Below are 19,490 nucleotides of genomic sequence, written 5' to 3'. Positions count from 1 at the left end.
ACCTCTGCATTGTTCAGGGGCCAACTGTATCTAAGAGTCTTTTTTTTTTTTTTTTTAGAATTTAGAAAAGGTGAAGTTAGTGTGCTGCCCTAGAAACTTACTGAATGTTTGTTTGTCAGCTTTTGCTATTAGGACTTTTTTAGAAGTAAATTTACTTATGTAATTAATATACTTTCTAAAATCTCATCATTCATGTAAGATTACCCAAAAATCCTTTTAACTTCAGCCTTTTAAAGAGTACATTTATTCTAACTTACATTATTTTTTCTGTTTGAATCATTAGACTATAGTCCAGTTATAATTTTTTTAGGATATTCCAAGGCTAATGAATCATTATTCTAAATCTCTATTATCATGGGACAGCCATATAGATGCAGACAATGAAGATTATATCACATAATTTCTGGGAGAATACCTTCAAAACTTTTAAATTATCCATTTGGGGGCTATTTACAAAGATAAAATATGAGGGGTGGTGGTTAGCAAGGGGTTTATATTTTGCTTTTGTTTAGCTGAGGTTGTATCATAATTAGTTATTCTTCATACTGTGCTTGGAGTGTAATTCCTCTTCATTTTCTTTTGCCCTTAAAAGAGTTGAAGCCAGGCTGGTCATCATCATCTGTATGGGAGTCCTTCAATGGTATTGGTTTTCAGACAGTAGAGGGCTATAGAGGGCTGGTCCTCTATAGCCCTCTGTGGACTAAATTATTTAGCTGTGTTGTAGCCACAGACGAAACTCCAAATCCTGGCCATATATCACAAAAGTGCTTGGTACAATTTGGTCACAAAAGGGATCAAGCAGGAGACTATGTTTACACTGGTATAAATTACATACATTTTAAACTGAAGCCTAGTGTGTTTTTCTCTAAATATAGCTCATTTCTTCATTTGTAAAATGAAGATAGGGCAGCCTGAGTGGCTCAGTGGTTTAGCGCCGCCTTCAGCCCAGAGCATGATCCTGGAGTCCCGGGATGGAGTCCCACATTGGGCTCCCTGCGTGGAGCCTGCTTCTCCCTCTGCCTGTGTCCCTGCCTCTCTCTCTCTCTCTCTCTCTCTCTCTCTCTCTCTCTCTGTGTGTGTGTGTGTGTGTGTGTGTATCTCATGAATAAATAAATAAAATCTTTTTAAAAAAACGAAGCTAAACATGGTACCAGTTGAAAAGGTTAGTGTGTAGCATAGTTCATCTATGCTATGCCCTCTGACATACTTCTCTGAACCTTCTTGGAATGAGTCCACTTCACAGTGATTTTGGAGCTCCTGACCTGTGTAGTACACATAAATCTGAGGTGAAGTACACATTACTTTTTCTTTCCACCTGTAGTTCTTAGCACTGGATACCTTTTTGGCATAACCTATGGTGCTCTGACAAGAAACAGAATCCAGGTTCCAACCATGAAGCTTATCTCATCTTTGAAGCTCCTGATTTAATAGTTTATGGTAGATCTTAGGAATTAGTGTATTTTTGAAATTGTAGTAATTATTTTAAATATGACATTTAAATAAAAAATAAATATAAAGGATCCCTGGGTGGCTCAGCGGTTTAGCGCCTGCCTTTGGCCCAGGGCGCGATCCTGTAGTCCTGGGATCGAGTCCCGCGTCGGGCTCCTGGCATGGAGCCTGCTTCTCCCTCCTCCTTTGTCTCTGCCTCTCTCTCTCTCTCTCTCTCTCTCTACGTCTATCATAAATAAATAAATCTTCTAAATAAATAAATAAATCTTCTAAATAAATAAATAAATAAATAACACATATAGCCAGGGTTAACATATTGGTTCATACTCTTCTTACTAAGTTAGTAATAGTTATATTTACCGAATGATTTTGTGCCATTAATTTATTTAGCAAACATTAAGCACCCGCAATGCAGTAATGAACTAGGTAAGTACTATCCCTGCTTTCATGGAGCTTACGTCCTGTTGGGGAATAGATAAGGATAGAAGTTTCTACAAGTTGTACCAATCACTGTGCTAAAGTGCTTTACACATGTATCCCTTTTAATGCTCTCCACAGGCCTGTGACACAGGTGGGTCCTGTTTTGTCCATTACAAATGAGGACACTAAGATGTGGGGAGTTACTTGTCAGTAACTTGTCACACCGCACAGCTAGGAACTGTTGGAACCTGGTTTGAACCCACGTTTTTTGACTGTGAAACCAATCCTAACTACTCTGTTGTATTCCTTTTCTCATGAAGTTTTATTACCACACTGACTGGCTGTTTGATGCTTACTCCATTTACTGCATACTTGTTTAAGATCATTCTTCTTTTTGGGGGGGGGGTATATTCAAACTTTCCTAGTGGTGATATGCTGGAAGAACAGTGGCTCCGATTTTTAAATCCTAGATTTGGTTTTTGTGACGCTGAGGCCTTAGTCAAATTATTTAACATTTCTGAGCCTCAGTTTTTCTCATTTTTTAACATGAAAATAGTAAGCTTGCAAGTTGTTTTGAGAATTGAGTGAAATAAGCTATATCAGAGACTAGTACTTTGCAGAGCAAGTAGTTAAGGTCTATAATGCCAATTGCCTTTTTTTTTTTTAAGATTTTATTTATTTATTCATAAGAGACACAGAGAGAGGCAGAGACACAGGCAGAGGGAGAAGCAGGCTCCATGCAGGGAGCCCAATGTGGGACTCGATCCTGGGTCTCCAGGATCACACCCCGGGCTAAAGGCGGCACTAAACTGCAGAGCCACCGGGGCTGCCTGCCAGTTGCCTTTAAAAAAAAAAAAAATCTTGCTTACCAATTTGCTAGCTAAGTGGTTAAATTGATTATCATGTTTTCTCATTTGTTATACAGTTATGGATGTGTTTTGGTTTCTGAGTGTGTATATTTTGAAGTTTGGTCATCTTTGAACCAAGCCTAAACGGTTTCTAAGTGATCCTGGCTATGTAGTCAATTTGAACACTTGAGCTGTTACTGTGTGTTCTTCAGTAAACCTTTAATTAGCCTTAATGTTGCACTGAGGACAAAAGGAAGGAGAAATTCAAAGAGATTTACATGACCCAGTCTCAGCTCTTTAGAAACTTGCAGCCTAAAACGTCCTCTAAACTGTCTTTTCTTCACTTATCAAAGAGAGTATCATATAGAACAGAATCAAAAACCTTGCCCAAGGCAGTGTGGAAAGTCTTTTGTACAATTAATTTTCAATTATGTCACTATTTCATAGATTAAATTATTTGCCAAGATTTGTTGAAATTACTTATGCCCCTCTGTAGGTAGCATAACACAGGACTCCCTAATGTGAATGGCCCCTTGCCTAGAGACCCATTCACTTAAGCTTTGTGAGCATGATTGCTATTTAAAAAAACTCTGATTACTGCCTGATATGCATTTCTTTTTTTCTCCCTAGGTCAGTAAAATTGTGTCAAATGTTCCCCAGTTGGAGTTTCTAAACCTGAGTTCCAACCCTCTGAATTTGTCGGTTTTAGAAAGAACATGTGCTGGGTCCTTCTCTGGGGTTCGCAAACTTGTCCTCAACAACAGCAAAGCTTCTTGGGAGACAGTCCACACGATACTGCAGGAGTTACCAGAGTAAGCCCAGAGCATGACGGAGAGGGGGCCATGTCGCCATTTTTGTTAGTACACAGAATTACCACTGATCTCCCATCTCAGAAACACTAGAACAGCAGAGTGGATGGAGAGTGAGGTTAGAAGAGCCAAGTATTTAAAATGAGGGTGTGAGGGTCATTTAGTAGGTTTTTCATTGCGATACTTGCTCAGTGTTGAGTAGCACCAAGACATAGGATCTGTCATCCTTGGGCTAAAAAATATCCCTGAGAAGCACTTATCATTTCTACATCAACCCACGCTTTCTCCATTTTAATCTTCTGATTACCTGATTTCAGAATTTTGCCCCGGTGCTTTTCTTTGGGATGAAAAAAAAAATCATAGTATCTATTAAATATATTACCCACTCAGATGATTAAATACCTCACTGGCCTAATGGAAAAATGGAACTCTTTTCGATAATTTAAATAAGAAATTATGCTTTTGTTTGTCAGTTTAGAAATACTTTCTTAAGACTTCTTTGTATCTAGCTTTGAATATTCACAAGTGTTCAAAGGAAGTAGTTTAAAGAAATATAAAAAAGAAGTAGTTTCTTTGTTTAAATATGGAAATGATCAAGGACTTTTGAATCTGGTCTCTCCCCGTTTATTCCACCCGAGTTTCTCACTATCCCCCTAATGAGATGGGTTTCCTCACCAAAATGTAGCTTCTAGCATGGCATGGAATGAGCTTTTAAATCCCAGTTCCACTTACTGACCATATGACTTTAGATAAAGTGATTAACCTTGCTAAGCTCCATGTCCTCATCCGTAAAATGGGCATAATTGTACCTACCTTGCAGAATGGCAGTACAGTCTATAAAGCCCTTGGAGCAAGGCCTGACTCAGGGTAGAAATTCAGTAAATGATAGTTATTATTTTTTGTTTCTAAACATTTTGTTCATGTTGTTTCTGGGATTTTCCTCTATGTCCTCTCAACCCAAGTGTACCTTTCTTGTTAGGCCATGCATTCTTTCTTGATTATTCTCACTGTAATTTCAGTTCCATTCCCATATGAACTGCTGTTGTGCTTGGAGTTAGTACTGCTTTATTTAGCACTTAGTTACTTAAGCACAAAATTAATTTAGTCCTGGGTTATGTCATCTCTGCTGTTTTATGTGTTGTAGGTTTTTGTCTTCCCAACTATATTTAAGCTTTAGGAAGATGTCTTTATATTTTCTCCACAACCCCTACCAGAGTCTCCCACATAGTAGGCACTTATTTATTTACTGAATGAATGAAAGTAGGTGCAAAGTAGAAAATTAACTGCTTTAAACAATGAAATGTTTCATTTTTTTTCTCTGCAGTTTGGAGGAGCTCTTCCTGTGCCTTAATGATTATGAAACAGTGTCTTGTCCTTCTATTTGCTGTCATTCTCTTAAACTACTACATATAACAGACAATAACCTCCAAGACTGGACTGAAATACGCAAGTTAGGAGTTATGTTTCCCTCCCTGGATACTCTCGTCCTGGCTAACAATCATTTGAATGCCATTGAGGAGCCTGATGATTCACTGGCCAGATTATTCCCTAATCTGCGGTCCATCAGCCTCCACAAGTCAGGTGAGCTACAGGCTTGTTCTCGCTGTACGTGCAAATCAGTCTGAGCTTGTGCATGAAACAGATGAAAGCCTATTTGTTTTGGTCGTGGCTCTGCCTTCTTATAGGATGCATTTTCAAGAGTTACATGCAGATGCCGATCGATCAGCTAAATTTAAGGCATTCATTTTCATAAATGTTCTGATAAATATCAAGTGGCAGAGCATCCTATTAGCTATATTTTATTTATTAAAGAGGTCCTGCTATGAAAGGAGTGAGATGAAATTGATGAATTGGGCAGTAAAAGGCAGAGTTAAGAGGAGTACGAAGAATTACAAACTAGACTGTTTTGTCTGGATGTAGGTTAGGGAATTTCAGCCTACTATCCCTTGTAAATGCTCACTTTTCTTTCTAGTATTTATAGATGATTAATTGCCAGTTTGCTGCCGTATGATTTTGCGTCTCAGGGAATGGAAATTTTTAGCCTTTTTTTTTTAACTAATAAACTTCATTTTTTAGTACAGTTTTAAATTCACAGCAGAATTGATCAGGAAGTGCAGTGTTCCCACATCCTCTCTGCTCTCACATATGTCCAGCCTTCCCACTGTCAGCGTTCCAGCACCAAACTGATACAACTCTTATAATCGACCCTACATTTTCACATCACCCAAAGTCCATAGTCTACACGAGGACTCACTCTTGATGTTATACATTCTGTGGGTTTGGACAAATGTATGACATGTATAGTATCATTCATAGTAGTTTCACTGTCCTAGCGGCCTTCTGTGTTCTGTTTGTGTCTCGGTACCCCTCCACCCCTGGCAACCACTGGTCCTTTTACTGTCTCCATAATTTTGCCTTTTCCAGAGTGCCATATAGCTGGAATCATTCATTATGTAGCCTTTTCAGATTAGCTTCTTTCACTTAGTAATGTGCATTTAAGTTTCCTCCAAATCTTTTCATAGCTCGATAGCTGATTTCTTTTTAGCACTAATGTTTCATTGTTTGGATGTACCACAGTATATTTATCCACGCAAACTGAAGGGACATCTTGGTTGCTTCGAAGTTTTGATGTTTACTAATAAAGCTGCTGTAAACCTCCGTGTGCAGGGTTTTGTGTGGACATAAGTTTTTAGTTTATTTGGGTAAATACCAAAGAGTACAATTGCTAGCTCATATGGTAAGAATATGTTTAGTTTTATAAGATACTGCCAGCTGTGCTCCAAAGTGGCTTCACCATTTTACATTCCCACTAGCAATGAATGAAAGTTTCTGTTGCTGCATGTCTTCATCAGCATTTGGTGCTGTGAGTGTTCAGGATTTTGGCCATTTTCATAGGTGTGTAGTGGAACCTTGTTGTAATTTGCAGTTCTCCAATGACAGATGACATTGTTATATAGTTTTAAGAGTTCTTTGTAAATTTTGGAGAGTCATCCTTTATCAGATATGTCTTTAAGCAAATATATTCTTCCAGTGTGTGGCTTTTCTTCTTAATCTCTTGACATTGTCTTTCAGCCTATTTCTTAAAATAACTACATAACTAAAAATAACTCTGATCTACAATTGAAAAAATATACACAGTTTAATTTGCCATACAAGTCATAGGGTAGGAATTAGGTTTTAAAAGCCAGTATTTTGCATAAGGAAGCTGGTTATTGCACAACTTGACACCCCTTGAGCTAATTCTGTTCTTCCTCCTAGATGGAAATACCATTCTGAAGAGAAGAGAGCAGTTGTGACTTGGGTTAGTTATGCATCAGAGCCCTTGTATATTGCTCCTCTGCTTTAACCCTTGCTGGAGGTTGATAGAAATAGGAATGAACTATATTCTCTGAAATAGATTTAATGTGCTATAAATTGACCAGCTTCATTATTACACGCATATTTTTCCTAGCAGTGCCAAACACTGACTTGGATGATATATTTGCTCACAACCATAGGAAGAATTTTTTTTTTTAAGCATGAAACAGTCTTAATTTTCTTAAGTCTTAAACGGTCTTATTTTTTGTTTTGTCTTAAACAGTCTTAATTTAAGTTTGCATGTTGTTCTTACCCAGTGATTCAGATTCTGTTTTTGTTTGTTTTATTTTTAAAATCTGTTTTCCCTGTCTCCAAAATGAGGATAGGTATGTAAGAAAAATAATGTTAAGCTTCTGGTTCTACTCACCTTGCCTCATTTTAGAATTTGTTAGGTAAAAGTTTGAGTCTGACAGTATCAACTCTGATCAGTAGTTCTGTCCTGTGAATCTTTATTTGGTGAAAGAATTGACCACATCGCCTTTTTTATATAATTATGGCATACATCTTATTTATTGAGACCACCGGAGACCCTCTTGACAGGTCACTTGGGAGGAGAGTCTGTACATTAGTGGGGTGTTGGAGAATAAAGTTCTCTCTCCTTGACCGCTGAGACCACAGGAATAGGAGAGGCTATAGGGAAGCTTTTATGCTGTTTAACTGTATTCTGTTCTTTCCTGGATGAAGAAAATTTTCAGGATCTCTAGTTTATAAGCATTTTTAATATTTCAGAAATTAATTGAAGTAATTCTTTTCTGTGTTCATCTTCTTATTTGTATGCTTTTTTGGATTTACTTAAACAATATATTTCTTAAATTAGGTTTGCAGTCCTGGGAAGACATTGACAAACTAAATTCATTCCCCAAACTTGAAGAAGTGAGATTGTTAGGAATTCCTCTTCTGCAGCCATATACCACTGAGGAACGGAGGAAATTGGTAATAGCCAGGTCTGTTGTCCTGACTACTCTGCTTTCTTCTCTGGGGGCCTGGTTTCATTAAAGGGATAATGCACTATTGGGGGGCGGGGAGTACACTGTAAGTTTATCTGTCTCTTGAACAGACAGTGCTCGAAGGAGCTCCTTCTGTAGCTTCAAATCCTAGAAGAAAGGAACACAATATGATGAGAAAAATGTGAAAGGTAATTGGCCTGCCAAGACCACTTGAAACATTCCCTCACAAATCTATTTTTATGCTTTTTAATACTTAACAGTATTTGAGGTCCTGTTTTGGATTATAAAGAAAAATTAGGTATAATAGGAAATGAATTCTATTTTAGTTGTCTTTATTTTCTCTGTTAACAAAGTGGTCAAAAGTGTAAATACCTAAACATTGGGCTGTTACGTTAGTGTGAAACTTAAGAAAGCACCATCATCTATGTTTCCTTCTTGAATATATTTTGACTCAAACATGACTACCATGTTATGTTCTTTCTCTGACGCCCCTGCCGTTTGTGTCTCTGACTCTGCCTCCCCAAGTCCACTGAAATGAGTGTTTATTTTTGTATGAGCCTCCAGCAACAGTAGGATTCTGGCTAAGATGTGGAGGGCGATGGGGCTTTCGTTTGTTTTCTTTGTGTACTATACATAGTAGTTTTGAAAGGGGCCTTACGGTTCCCTAAAGAAAAATGGTTCTTCAAACACAGTATTAATCTCTCTGCCCAACCAACACCTAGCAGATCCTTACTGCTTTCCAGGTGTGGGCATACACACTGATATCCCAATGAACAAATACATCTTGGCATGCTTTTCTTCTAAAAAGAATTAGGGCTCATAGTAGGCCTCACTTAGACTTTATTTTCTTTACATAATTCTTTTGTAAATATGAAACATTAATTTGTGAACAATAGAACCCATTTGTACTGACTGCTTGTAGGCCTGTGCTGTCCAATATGGTGTCAGTAGCCCTGTGCAACTTTTGAGCACTTGAATTATGATTAGTCTGAATTGAAATGTGCTTTAAGTGTAAAATTTACACTGGATTTTGAATATATGGAAGAAAAAAGAATATAAAGTATCCTGTTAGTTATTTTTTAGTATTGATTGCAGGTTGAAATGATTAAATCCTGGAAATACTGGGTTAAATAAAATATATTAATAAAACTGGTCTTGCCTGTTTTTATTTTTTTTAAATATGGTTACTAGAGAGTTTAAAATTATATATGTGGCTTACATTATATTTAAGTTGGACAGTGCTAGCTGGCTAGAATCTTATTTTGGAAGGTAACGTATAATTATAAAAGGTCAGTGGCACGTCTAAAAATGAAACTGTAGATATTTTTGGGCCTTTTACTCTATACCACTTTAGTTCATGTAAGTAGTTATATATCAGCAGAGTTACATCAAACGTGTCCTCTCAAGAGGGTAAGATGGGGCCTCAAATCAATGGTTTTATTTCTAAAGCTAAATGTTCTGTCTTAAGATGTCTTTATTTTGGTTTTTACTTAACAGATTGCCATCAGTTTCCAAACTTAATGGCAGTGTTGTTACCGATGGTGAACGAGAAGATTCTGAGAGATTTTTTATCCGTTACTATGTGGATGTTCCACAAGAAGAAGTGCCATTCAGGTAAAAACCCCTGATCAGTTTAACAACATTTTAGCAAGTATTGAGGCAATTTAAGAGCTATTGTTTTAGAGCAAATCTAATAATTTGCTACTGGACCCTCTTAGAGGACTTTGGTGGTAGGATTAAAAAAAAAAAAAGGGAAGAAACACAAAGCAAACCCATTTTATCTCATTTTCCACAGTGTATTTCTTCTAGCCTTGCACTTGTATTAAGAATGGTTGGGTAAGTATTTGACTGCTTCCACTCCATACTCCATACCATTGATTCCTGTTCAATCCTCTTCTCCAGGGGCACATCTTCACCTACCTCAAAAGCTGGTCTCTTCTTTCACATTGATCTGCTTTCAGGATATACTAAGTTCTGCAGTTTGGAAGATTTGGCAAATATGCCTTAGGTTCAGAGAATATGAGGAAAGAACTGGAAAACAGACTCTTGAGAAAGATGCTAAAGGAATTAGGATGGTCGAGTGAAGAGAAATGCTGAGGCCTGAACTAGTAATTACCTTTAAGTATATAAAGAGTTAATATACATGGTTTGAGGAGGAACTACTATATTTTATATTCATTTATTCTTTTATTTGAGTATAGTTGGCACACAATGTCACATTACTTTCATGTGTACAACATGGTGATTCAACAAGTTTCTTATATTGTGCTATGTTCACTACAAGTGTAGTTAACCACATAACACTATTAGAATACCATTCATTGTATTCCCTGTGCTGTACCTTTTATTCATGCCACCACTTGAAGCTTGTATCTCCCATTCCCCTTCACCCATTTTGCTCATCTCCCAGCTCCCTTCCCTCCACAACCACTAGTTCTCTGATTCTGCTTTTTGCTTGTTTGTTTTGGTTTTTAGATGCCACTTGTAAATGAAATCATATGGCATCTGTCTTTATCTTATTTACTTCACTTAGTATATTATCCTCTAGGTCCATCCATGTTGTTGCAAATGGCAAGATCTCATCTTTTTTTATGGCCGAGTAATATTCCTGTGTGTGTGTGTGTGTGTGTGCGCACGCGTGCATGCACACGCATATGTACATGTGCATCTTTATCCATTCATCTATGAGTTGCTTCCGTATCTTGGCTATTGTAAATAATGCTGCAGTAAGCATAGGGGTACATATATATTTTTGAATGTTTTTGTATTTTTTGGATAAATATCCAAAAGTGGAATAGCTGGATTATATGGTAGTTCTATTCTTCATTTCCCTCAGAGGCTGCACCAATTTACCTTCCCACCAACAGTGCATGAGGGTTGGGAAAGAGTTACATTTAATACTCTGTAAATGTAAAAGGAAATGTAATAGGTATGCTGTAGGTAAATATACAAGAAGAAAAATATCCCCCAAAACTGGTTTCTAGGTGTTGGTAACTAGGCCACTTACCAAAAATGCATATGCTTTCCTTGATGACTTTAACAAATATGAAATCACATTACACAAGTAGGATGCAAGTTAGGACTATATGTGAGTGAAATCAGGTGGTCCTCCTGGTTAAAAATTTCTGCAATTCTAATTCATTCTTACTAAACCTACCTAATTTTCCCCCAGAGTTTTCTATTATTTATAGGCTTTGAGGGGATTAACATTCCGTAAGGCTTAACCAGTACTTTTTTTTTTTTTTAAGATTTTATTTATTCATGAGGGATAAAGAGAGAGAGAGAGAGAGAGAGAGGCAGAGACATAGGCAAAGGGAGAAGCAGGCTCCATGCAGGGAGCTTGATGTGGGACTCGATCCTGGGTCTCCAGGATCATGCCCTGGACCGAAGGCAGTCGCCAAACTGCTGAGCCACTCAGGGATCCCTTAACCAGTACTATATAAAAAGATTTTTTGGTTTTGTTAGTATTTTAAAGCCTATTTAAAATATATTAGACAAATTAAGAATTTTGAAGATTGCCTTCTTAAAGTTAGCTAAAGAAACTAATCATAGTTTCCTTTGATGCAATCTAACTTGTTAATGGGAGAAGTAAATATTAAATATACTTAAATGTAAGTGCATCATAGTTTATTTAATCTCCAGTCTGCAATGGAAAGTAGTGTGTGTGTATGTGTGTGTGTATGTGTATGTGTGTGTGTATATATATATATATATACACACACATATGCAGTACATTGTTTTCTATCTTGTAGCATAATCATCCCAATGTGCATCCAGGCGTCTGCAATAGTCTGTATTCTTGAATGCAGGTCACAGAAATCATCTTCAATCATAGGATGAATTTATTGGAAGGATATTGAGAAACTATAAGAATTATTAGGCAAGCTGAGGAACCAAGTATAGATAGGAACCAGGGGCAGCAAGGACAGCCAAAGTTTCACCTTAGAGTTGGCCTCATGTGTCTCTGCTGGCACTGTCCTCACTAAACACCATAATATCAGACTTCACCATTGGACTTTTGCAGCTGTGCCATGGGCTGTGCTGGAAATAAAATAATCTTTCACCCACTTTTGCCTCATTTCCCAAGAGTCAGAAATCTGTGTCTGACCAATTGATTGGCTATGTTTAGGGTGTGTGCTCATATTTGTTTTCAGAGAGATAGGGAGAGTGATTATCTGTTCCACTTTGGCTTCTAGAGTGAGAGGTAGACTTTTGCTTCCCTTGATCTTGGGATGTTTCCCCAAATAGGAACAATTCAGCAAAAAGAGCATCTATTCTGGTCTGCCATTTTGACTATCCAACATCTATGCATATACCTTTTCCCCATAGTTGTATATGTAAAAAAATTATTCTCATCTATCCTCATGTAGTCTTTTTACAAATGAAAACACATTTCTTTCCCCTGAAATGAGATAATCTATTTATTCTAATCCTAAAGACTGTGACCAATTAGCTACTGTAAAAGATTCAAACTATTTTAATAGTGGCCTTGCTGCCCATGTGTGTAATTATGCCTACTTTACCATTCACTAGTGGTTAAATGTCACTGCTTAGTCTCTTCCATTCTTCTTGAAATTAAAATGGGCAAACTGATTATAATATCTGACTGTCCTATAAAATATTTTTTAAAGATGTGAGTGTTCTGCCCACTAATATATTTTTCAAAGCCTTAGAAAAGGAAGTGTCTTCAGGGTCCTTCTAGAGTTGTGGATGGCAAATGGGTGAAGAGATAATGAGTGACAATAATTTCCATGATTCCTGTGTCCTGAAGTGTTTTATCTTCTCCCCCAAATATGTGGCATTTCAGCTTGCTTTTGCTATAGACCACCATGAGTCCAATTTCTAATCATCTAACTAGATAAATTTTTTTTTTTTTTTTTTTAGATAAAAATTTAAAACCACTCCCAGTCACTGAGTCTAGCTTTTTGAGTTCAGAATTTCTGGTAATGTACTTATATCAATAAAATCAGCGAGATCTAACATTGCTTCTCCTTCCTTGGTCTGCACCCTCATAATCTATTCCTGTACTAATTTTCTATATTTTTGTACATATAAATGGCCAAATGCTTGTAATTCTCTTGTTTTTGTGGTCAACCCCACAGAGCATGCTGTGATATGTTGGTAGGGGAGCAGCGTGTATGTATGGAAGGATGAGGCAGGTGGCAATGCATTTATACTTGTAAGATAATTCCCTTAGGGGGGTTTTACTGCCTTCTCAAGCAAGAGAGGAAGTCTCCTTTAGAACAGCTCGCAAGGGGGCCTAAGTGAGGATTAGGGATTCAGAATGTTCCCATCCCTCAGAGTCTGCCCTTAGGTAAACCTCCACCCAGTTGATTCTCCACATCCTTCCCCTACCTTTCCAGTCAGGGCTTCAACTTTCATATAATAGTCCCAGTATGGATACAGATTTAACTGACCTGTAATTCAGCAATCTGGAGCATCAAACTGTGCATTGCTTTTATAGCTACCTCAGCTTTATTGTTGTAAGAGAGAAAAAGGCCTTTTCTTAAAAGTACCTGGGTTTCAGTCTATGCTTTGAGCCTCGTTCAGCCTTAGTATTCTCTTGATTTGGGCTGTCTTATGACTTTAGAATAGCAGATGCTCTACCTCATAGTCTTGCATTCTTCCTGCCCTTCACATTGTTTTGTTTTTGGCAGCACTCTCTCAATCACCTAGAGCTTTCCATGGGACCACACGTGGTCATTAGTTATGTCACTGCTCCATGTCAAAGCCTTTGCAAAATCCCTTCCATGAACACTAATATGACACTCACTGGGCCCTGCTAGGCCAGACCAATTTCAAATTGCCCATAATAACCTGAGGGATTGGTGCTGGTGATCTCCCTGGTGCCGATTTCTTAGTGCACCCAGCAAAAACTAACTCTGGCCAAACTATTAAGTAAGGTAGGAAGTTAGTAAAAGAATAATGAGTACTGTGTGGCTCACAGAATTGACAAGATTAGAGAATTAGGCTTGGGAGGGATTGATGGAAAGCTAGGCACAGCCAAGATTTCTGTGTCTTACTCTGCAGACAGGTTGCTTCTGATGCCAGTCATCACACACTGTTAGACTCTATTGCTCTCCAACATTTACAGCCGTGCTTTGAGTTTTTGATTCTGCTATATCTGCTGTGCCTAATCTCTGATAGACCTTGTGTCTTTGCAGTTCTAGTTATGGTTAGGTATGTTTGTTGCCTTTCCAGAACATGGCTTTTAGGGAAAGAAGAAAGAGAACATTTACTTCTCTTTAGCTTCTATAGTGGAAAGTAGTTCCCACTTCTCGTCTGTCTTGGGTTTCTCTCAGTTCGAAGGGCATTCAGATGCTGGACAGCAGAGTTAACATATATCCACTATAATACCTGTCCCCAGTAGTTTTTTGTTTGTTTGTTTTAAATTTATTTTTTTAAGATTGTATTTATTTATTTAGAGAGAGCAAGCATGTGCAAGTGAGGAGAGGGGCAGAGGAAGAGAGAATCTCAAGCAGACTCTCCACTGAGTGTAGAGCCTGACTGCGGGGGTGGGGGGTGAAGGGTTCTATCTCACGACCTTGAGATCATGACCTGAGACGAAATCAAGAGTGGACACTTTACCACCTGAGTCACCAACGTGCCCTCCCCCTTTTTTCCCTAGTAAATCCTCTGGTAGAATTATCAGTGTATGTATTAAATACTTTTTGAGCCATTGTGAGATTCCAGAAACTGTTAGGCACTTAAACAAGAACTATAATAGCATTCATGCTGGTATCAAGATGGAATGGTGAATAAGCTTAGAGGTATTTGTATTAAAATGAATTTACTATGAATTACGAATATTGATATATAAACAGAGTGTTTACTATATTGTCTTCCAAATTACCTGCATAATCTCTTCCTAAAATACCAATGAGCAGTGCATAGTTAAACGTAAAAGGTAAAAATTTGACTCTGGATAATTCAGTGATTCATACAGAACCTCATTTGAGAGCTTTAGTTTCCAGGTAGGATGGAGGTATCCACTTACTTTAGAGGAAACATTCCTCTTCATTTGACCATGGATTTTTTTTTAAATCAGTGCTTAACTTGATTTTCCTGTGAACTCTAACTTCCACAACATCCTTTTCCGGTTGTTAGGTTCCCTGAGCTTTTCCTTCCCTTCCATTTTCTTGTCTTGTGACATTAAACACATAATACCTCTACTCAACTTAGACATAAGAAAAGTTAACCGGTATGTCTTTTGAGGACATGAATAAAAAGCCGTTATGATCAGCTGAATGTCCTTTATGGTAGCAAAGTTATTTTGTGAGTCAGTTGGATTACTCACACACATCTGTTTCCATGTGATTAGGCGTTTTAGCAACAGAAGACTTTTTAAAGGTGATTTAGAAATTTACATATTGTTTTTCTACCTCAGAATAAAATATAGGTTTCAGTTACCTGAATCATTTCAATTTTTTTATGATGAACAGAATAAAGTGTTTAGAGGGCAAAAGGGAGATGTACTTAATTAAGAGTTTTATAATTTCTTACAGGTGCTCAATTATCCTTTTATTGTTTCCTACTGACAGAGCTGAAAGTCTGGCCTCTCTACTGTAGATGTGTATGGTAATAATGGACTGACACAAAAAACTGAGCAATCTCTTATGTGTTTCATGTTTATTTACTTTGTGAAATAACAGAAGGTGAAAAATCTCTGTTCCTGATTCTTGGCCTTTAAACATCATCATGTTTACTTTTCCAATCAATGGACTCTCTCTTTTAAAGGCTTCATCTGTGCCTTGTCTGTTTGTGGCTTGTGTAGCAGTGGTGTGCGATTTCAAAGTAAGTTCAGTGTGTGCTGCAAGTAGGTGAAAAGATGTCCTCACTGGGCTGGTTATATTTCAGTTGCTGGGCCCTCATATTGTATGGAAGGAACTTCTAGGAAATAACTCTGGATTCTAGCTGGGTTTCAAAGGACAGTTTACTTTATTTACTGAATACTTCCTATGAACCAAAAAACACTGGGCCAGAAGCTGGAGACAAAAAAGACAAAAAGGTAGTGTCTGCTCTCAAGAAGCTTGCTGTCTGGGCTTAGCCTGAGATGTATTTCCTTTGCTGGACTTTCTTCATGTTCCCAACCTCTAACAATAAAGTTACCCCAGGATTTGGTCCTTGGATCTCTTCTCTTCTGTACGCATCCCTTGCATACTTTTATCCAGTCCTGTGGCTCTACATGCCTTCTGTTCTAATCACTGCCAGATTTATACCTAGACCTCTGATCTGCCCCTCCATTCCAGCCTTGTATTTCCAAAAGCCTCCTTGACATCTCCACCTGGGTGTTTAAACCTGATGTGTTTGAAACCGAACTCCTGATAGCCTCTCCTACCTTCCCCTGGCCCCTCCTCTACTGCCACTCCTTCTCCTCTGTGGATTTTCCATCAGTCCATTTTTCCAGGTGCTAGGAACAGAAACCTCAGAGTCATCCCTGACTTCTTTCTCCCACAAGCCACATCTAGTCCATTCGTTTTGTTTTGTTATGTTTTGTTTTGTTTTCTTTCAGTACTGCTTCAAAAATACAGAGAGAATTTGTAATGGCTATTTCTTATACCATTTACTTCAGTTGAAGTCTTCATCATGTCTCCCTCCTGTATGTTCTCCCTGAATTTACTCTTGCTCCCTAGTTTATTCTCCACATAGCAGCCAATTTATAAGAACTCAAGTTTAGGAGATCCCTCAATGGCTCAGCGGTTTATAGCACCGTCTTCGATCCAGGGTGTGATCCTGGAGACCTGGGATCGAGTCCCACGTTGGGCTCCCTGCATGGAGCCTGCTTCTCTCTTTGCCTGTGTCTCTGCCTCTCTCTCTGTGTCATGAATAAACAAATAAAATCTTTAAAAAAATAACTCAGGTTTATTTAAAACACAAAAACCTCTGTGCTGTTCCTGAAACACATCAAGCACGCTCCCACCTCAGGCCTCTGTACTGTTTTCCCTCTTTGGAACATACCAGGTTAGCTGCACAGTTCTCTCCTTTGGGGATGCCTGATTGGAGAACCAGCCTATCTCAAACAGCATAGCTCGGCCTCCTACAAGTTCTCTTAACGTACCTGTATGTTTCTTATTTAGCAATACCTACCTGGCCTTGCTTATATACTCTTGGCTTCCCCCTGCCATACTGCAAACTCTGTAAAAGCAGAGACTTCTGTTTTATACTTCGCTGTACCCTCAATGCCTAGAGTGGTGCCTGACAAAATAGCAGGTGTTCAATAAAATGCCTGAACCTTCACATTATGGTCATGGAGCACGAAGCAGGGTTACTGAGCTCTCCTGGAAGAGGTGGTACTTCCTAGAGAATGATTGAGTCAACCTGATGATGAAAGTGAGGGGAGAATATTCCAGACAGAAGGGAATACATGGGAAGTAAAGGCATAGTGGTAGGAAAGAATTCTTTATGTGTAGTGAACTGCAGCAGTTTAATAGGACTTCGTGAAATGTAGTACGTGGGAAGGAAGTAGTAGCAGATAGTGCTTGGAGGGTAGGCGGGGGGGTGGAAGCCAGGGCAGGCCCTTAGAGACCCTCATATGCCCTGCCAGGAGAAGAGGACTTTTTCTTGTATACAATGAGGAATCATCGAAAGGCTTCAAGTAGGGAAGTTCCTCAGCCAGATTTTGGGTTATATTTAGAGGGAGAATCTGAGAGAGCCCTCCTTAATTACAGATACTTTGGTGTAAAGGAAGTATGTGTTGGAGGCAGTCTGTGTCCTTTTACACAGGTACACACATTAGGGCTGAATTTCCTTAGAATTTGAAATAGCCCCTAGAAAACACACTGAAGTTCTCAATTTTCTGATATTAGTAGCCCTGATTTCTCTAGGGATAGAAGAGTATCATTTTTAGAGAGAAAGAAACCTCCACGATTATAAATCTATCATTTTTACCTTGCCATTTATCAAATGTCTGTCCATGTTGCCTATGTTTATCAGTTTTTCCTTTATGTTGTATTTGGTTTATCTCCTAATTTCCTCTGAGAGTGAATTAATTTGCTTATTTAGTACTGAACTAATACCAGTCTTCCTCCATTAAGTTTTAAAGACAGAGAAAAAGAAAAGCCATGTAACTTTTCCTTTAGAAATCAACATACCATGTATCTTTTGAGATTTAGCTGTTTCTTTTTTTTTAAGTATTTAATCACCTGATGCTCCTCACTAGGCATGCACTTTTTAAAAAAAATTTTTATTTTTTGTTTATTTTTACATTTTCAAATTTAAATCCAACTTGCCAACATATAGTATGACACCCAGTGCTCATCCCATCAAGTGCCCTCCTCAGTGCCCGTCACCCAGTCACCCCATCCCCTGCCCACCTCCCCTTCCACAACCCTTTGTTTTAGGCGTGCACTCTTTTAATCCCCATCACCTATTTCACCCATCCTACCACTCACCTCCCCTCTGGTAATCATCAGATTGTTCTCTATAATTAAGTCTGTTTCTTGGTTTTTCTCACTATTTTTCCCCTTTTCTCCTTCGTTTTGTTTCTTAACCTCCACATATGAGTGAAATCATGGATCTTTCTCTGACTTATTTCACTTAGCATTATCCTCTCTGGCTCTATCCATGTTGTTGCAAATGGCAAGATTTCGTTCTTTTTTATGACCGAATAATATTCCATTGGGTATACATACCACATCTTTATCCATTCATCAGTCAATGGATACTTGGGGTATTTATGTAATTTGGCTATTGTTGATAATGCTGCTATGAACATTGGGGTGCGTGTATCCCCTTTGAATTAGTATTTTTGTATTCTTTGGGTAAGTACCCAGTAGCATCATTGCTGGATCTTAGGGTAGTCCTACTTTTAACTTTTTGAAGAATCTCCCTACATGTTCCAGAGTAGCTGCACCAGTTTGCATTTCCACCAACAGTGCCTGAGTGTTCCTTTATCTCCACATTCTCACCAACACCTGTTGTCTCTTGTGTTTTTGACTTCAGCCATTCTGACAGGTGTGAAGTGATATCTCATTGTAGTTTTGATTTGCATTTCCCTGATGATGAGTGATGTTGAGCATCTTTTCATGTCTGTTGGCCATCTGGATGTCTTCTTTGGAGATATGTCTGTCCATGTCTTCTGCCCATTTTTTAATTGGATTATGTGCTTTTGGGGTATTGCATTTTATGGGTTCTTTACATATTTTGGATACTAACTTTTTATCAGATAAGTCATTTGCAAGTATCTTCTCCCATTCCATAGTTGCCTTTTGGTTTTGTTGATTGTTTCCTTTGCTGTGCAGAAGCTTTTTTATTTTGATGTAGTTCCAGTAGTTTATTTTTGCTTTTATTTCCCTTGCCTTAGGGGGCCAATCTATGGCCGATGTCAGAGACATTACTGCCTGTGCTCTCTTCTGGGAGTTTTATGGTTTCATATCTCACATTTACGTCTTTAATCCATTTTGAATTTATTTTTGTGTATGGTGCAAGAAATTGGTCCAGTTTCATTCTTTTGCATATTAGCTGCCCAATTTTCCCAACACCATTTGTGGAAGATGTTTCTTTTTGTTTTTGATAGTACTAGGGAGGAAGTATATTCACTGATTTGGGGTGTCTCTTTTTTTCAGACTTTAAAATTTTGTTTTTCATAAAGACTTAGAAGAGAAGAGGCATTGCTCCAGAGAATAATTGTTTGCTGGGAGGAAACACTGTTGTCAGAGATG

The 19,490-nt window shown here is 38.2% G+C and overlaps 1 protein-coding gene across 5 annotated transcripts in view; it reads left to right on the top strand.

The window, feature by feature from the left end:
* Positions 1 to 19,490, top strand: part of LOC112920310 (tubulin-specific chaperone cofactor E-like protein) — a 156,303-nt gene that overhangs the window by 28,689 nt on the left and 108,124 nt on the right. For all 5 annotated transcript variants that reach the window (XM_072729513.1, XM_025999040.2, XM_025999039.2 and 2 more), the window contains 4 exons: positions 3,348 to 3,529; positions 4,851 to 5,107; positions 7,701 to 7,827; positions 9,328 to 9,444. In XM_072729513.1, coding sequence (XP_072585614.1) covers positions 3,348 to 3,529; positions 4,851 to 5,107; positions 7,701 to 7,827; positions 9,328 to 9,444 — 683 coding nt within the window. The remainder of the gene's footprint in view (positions 1 to 3,347; positions 3,530 to 4,850; positions 5,108 to 7,700; positions 7,828 to 9,327; positions 9,445 to 19,490) is intronic.

The sequence above is a fragment of the Vulpes vulpes genome, chromosome 12, assembly GCF_048418805.1.
Source record: "Vulpes vulpes isolate BD-2025 chromosome 12, VulVul3, whole genome shotgun sequence".
In the NCBI taxonomy this organism is placed as follows: Eukaryota; Metazoa; Chordata; class Mammalia; order Carnivora; family Canidae; genus Vulpes; species Vulpes vulpes.
The sequence above is the reverse complement of the archived record's forward strand: the minus strand, read 5'-3'. Positions and strand labels throughout refer to the sequence as shown.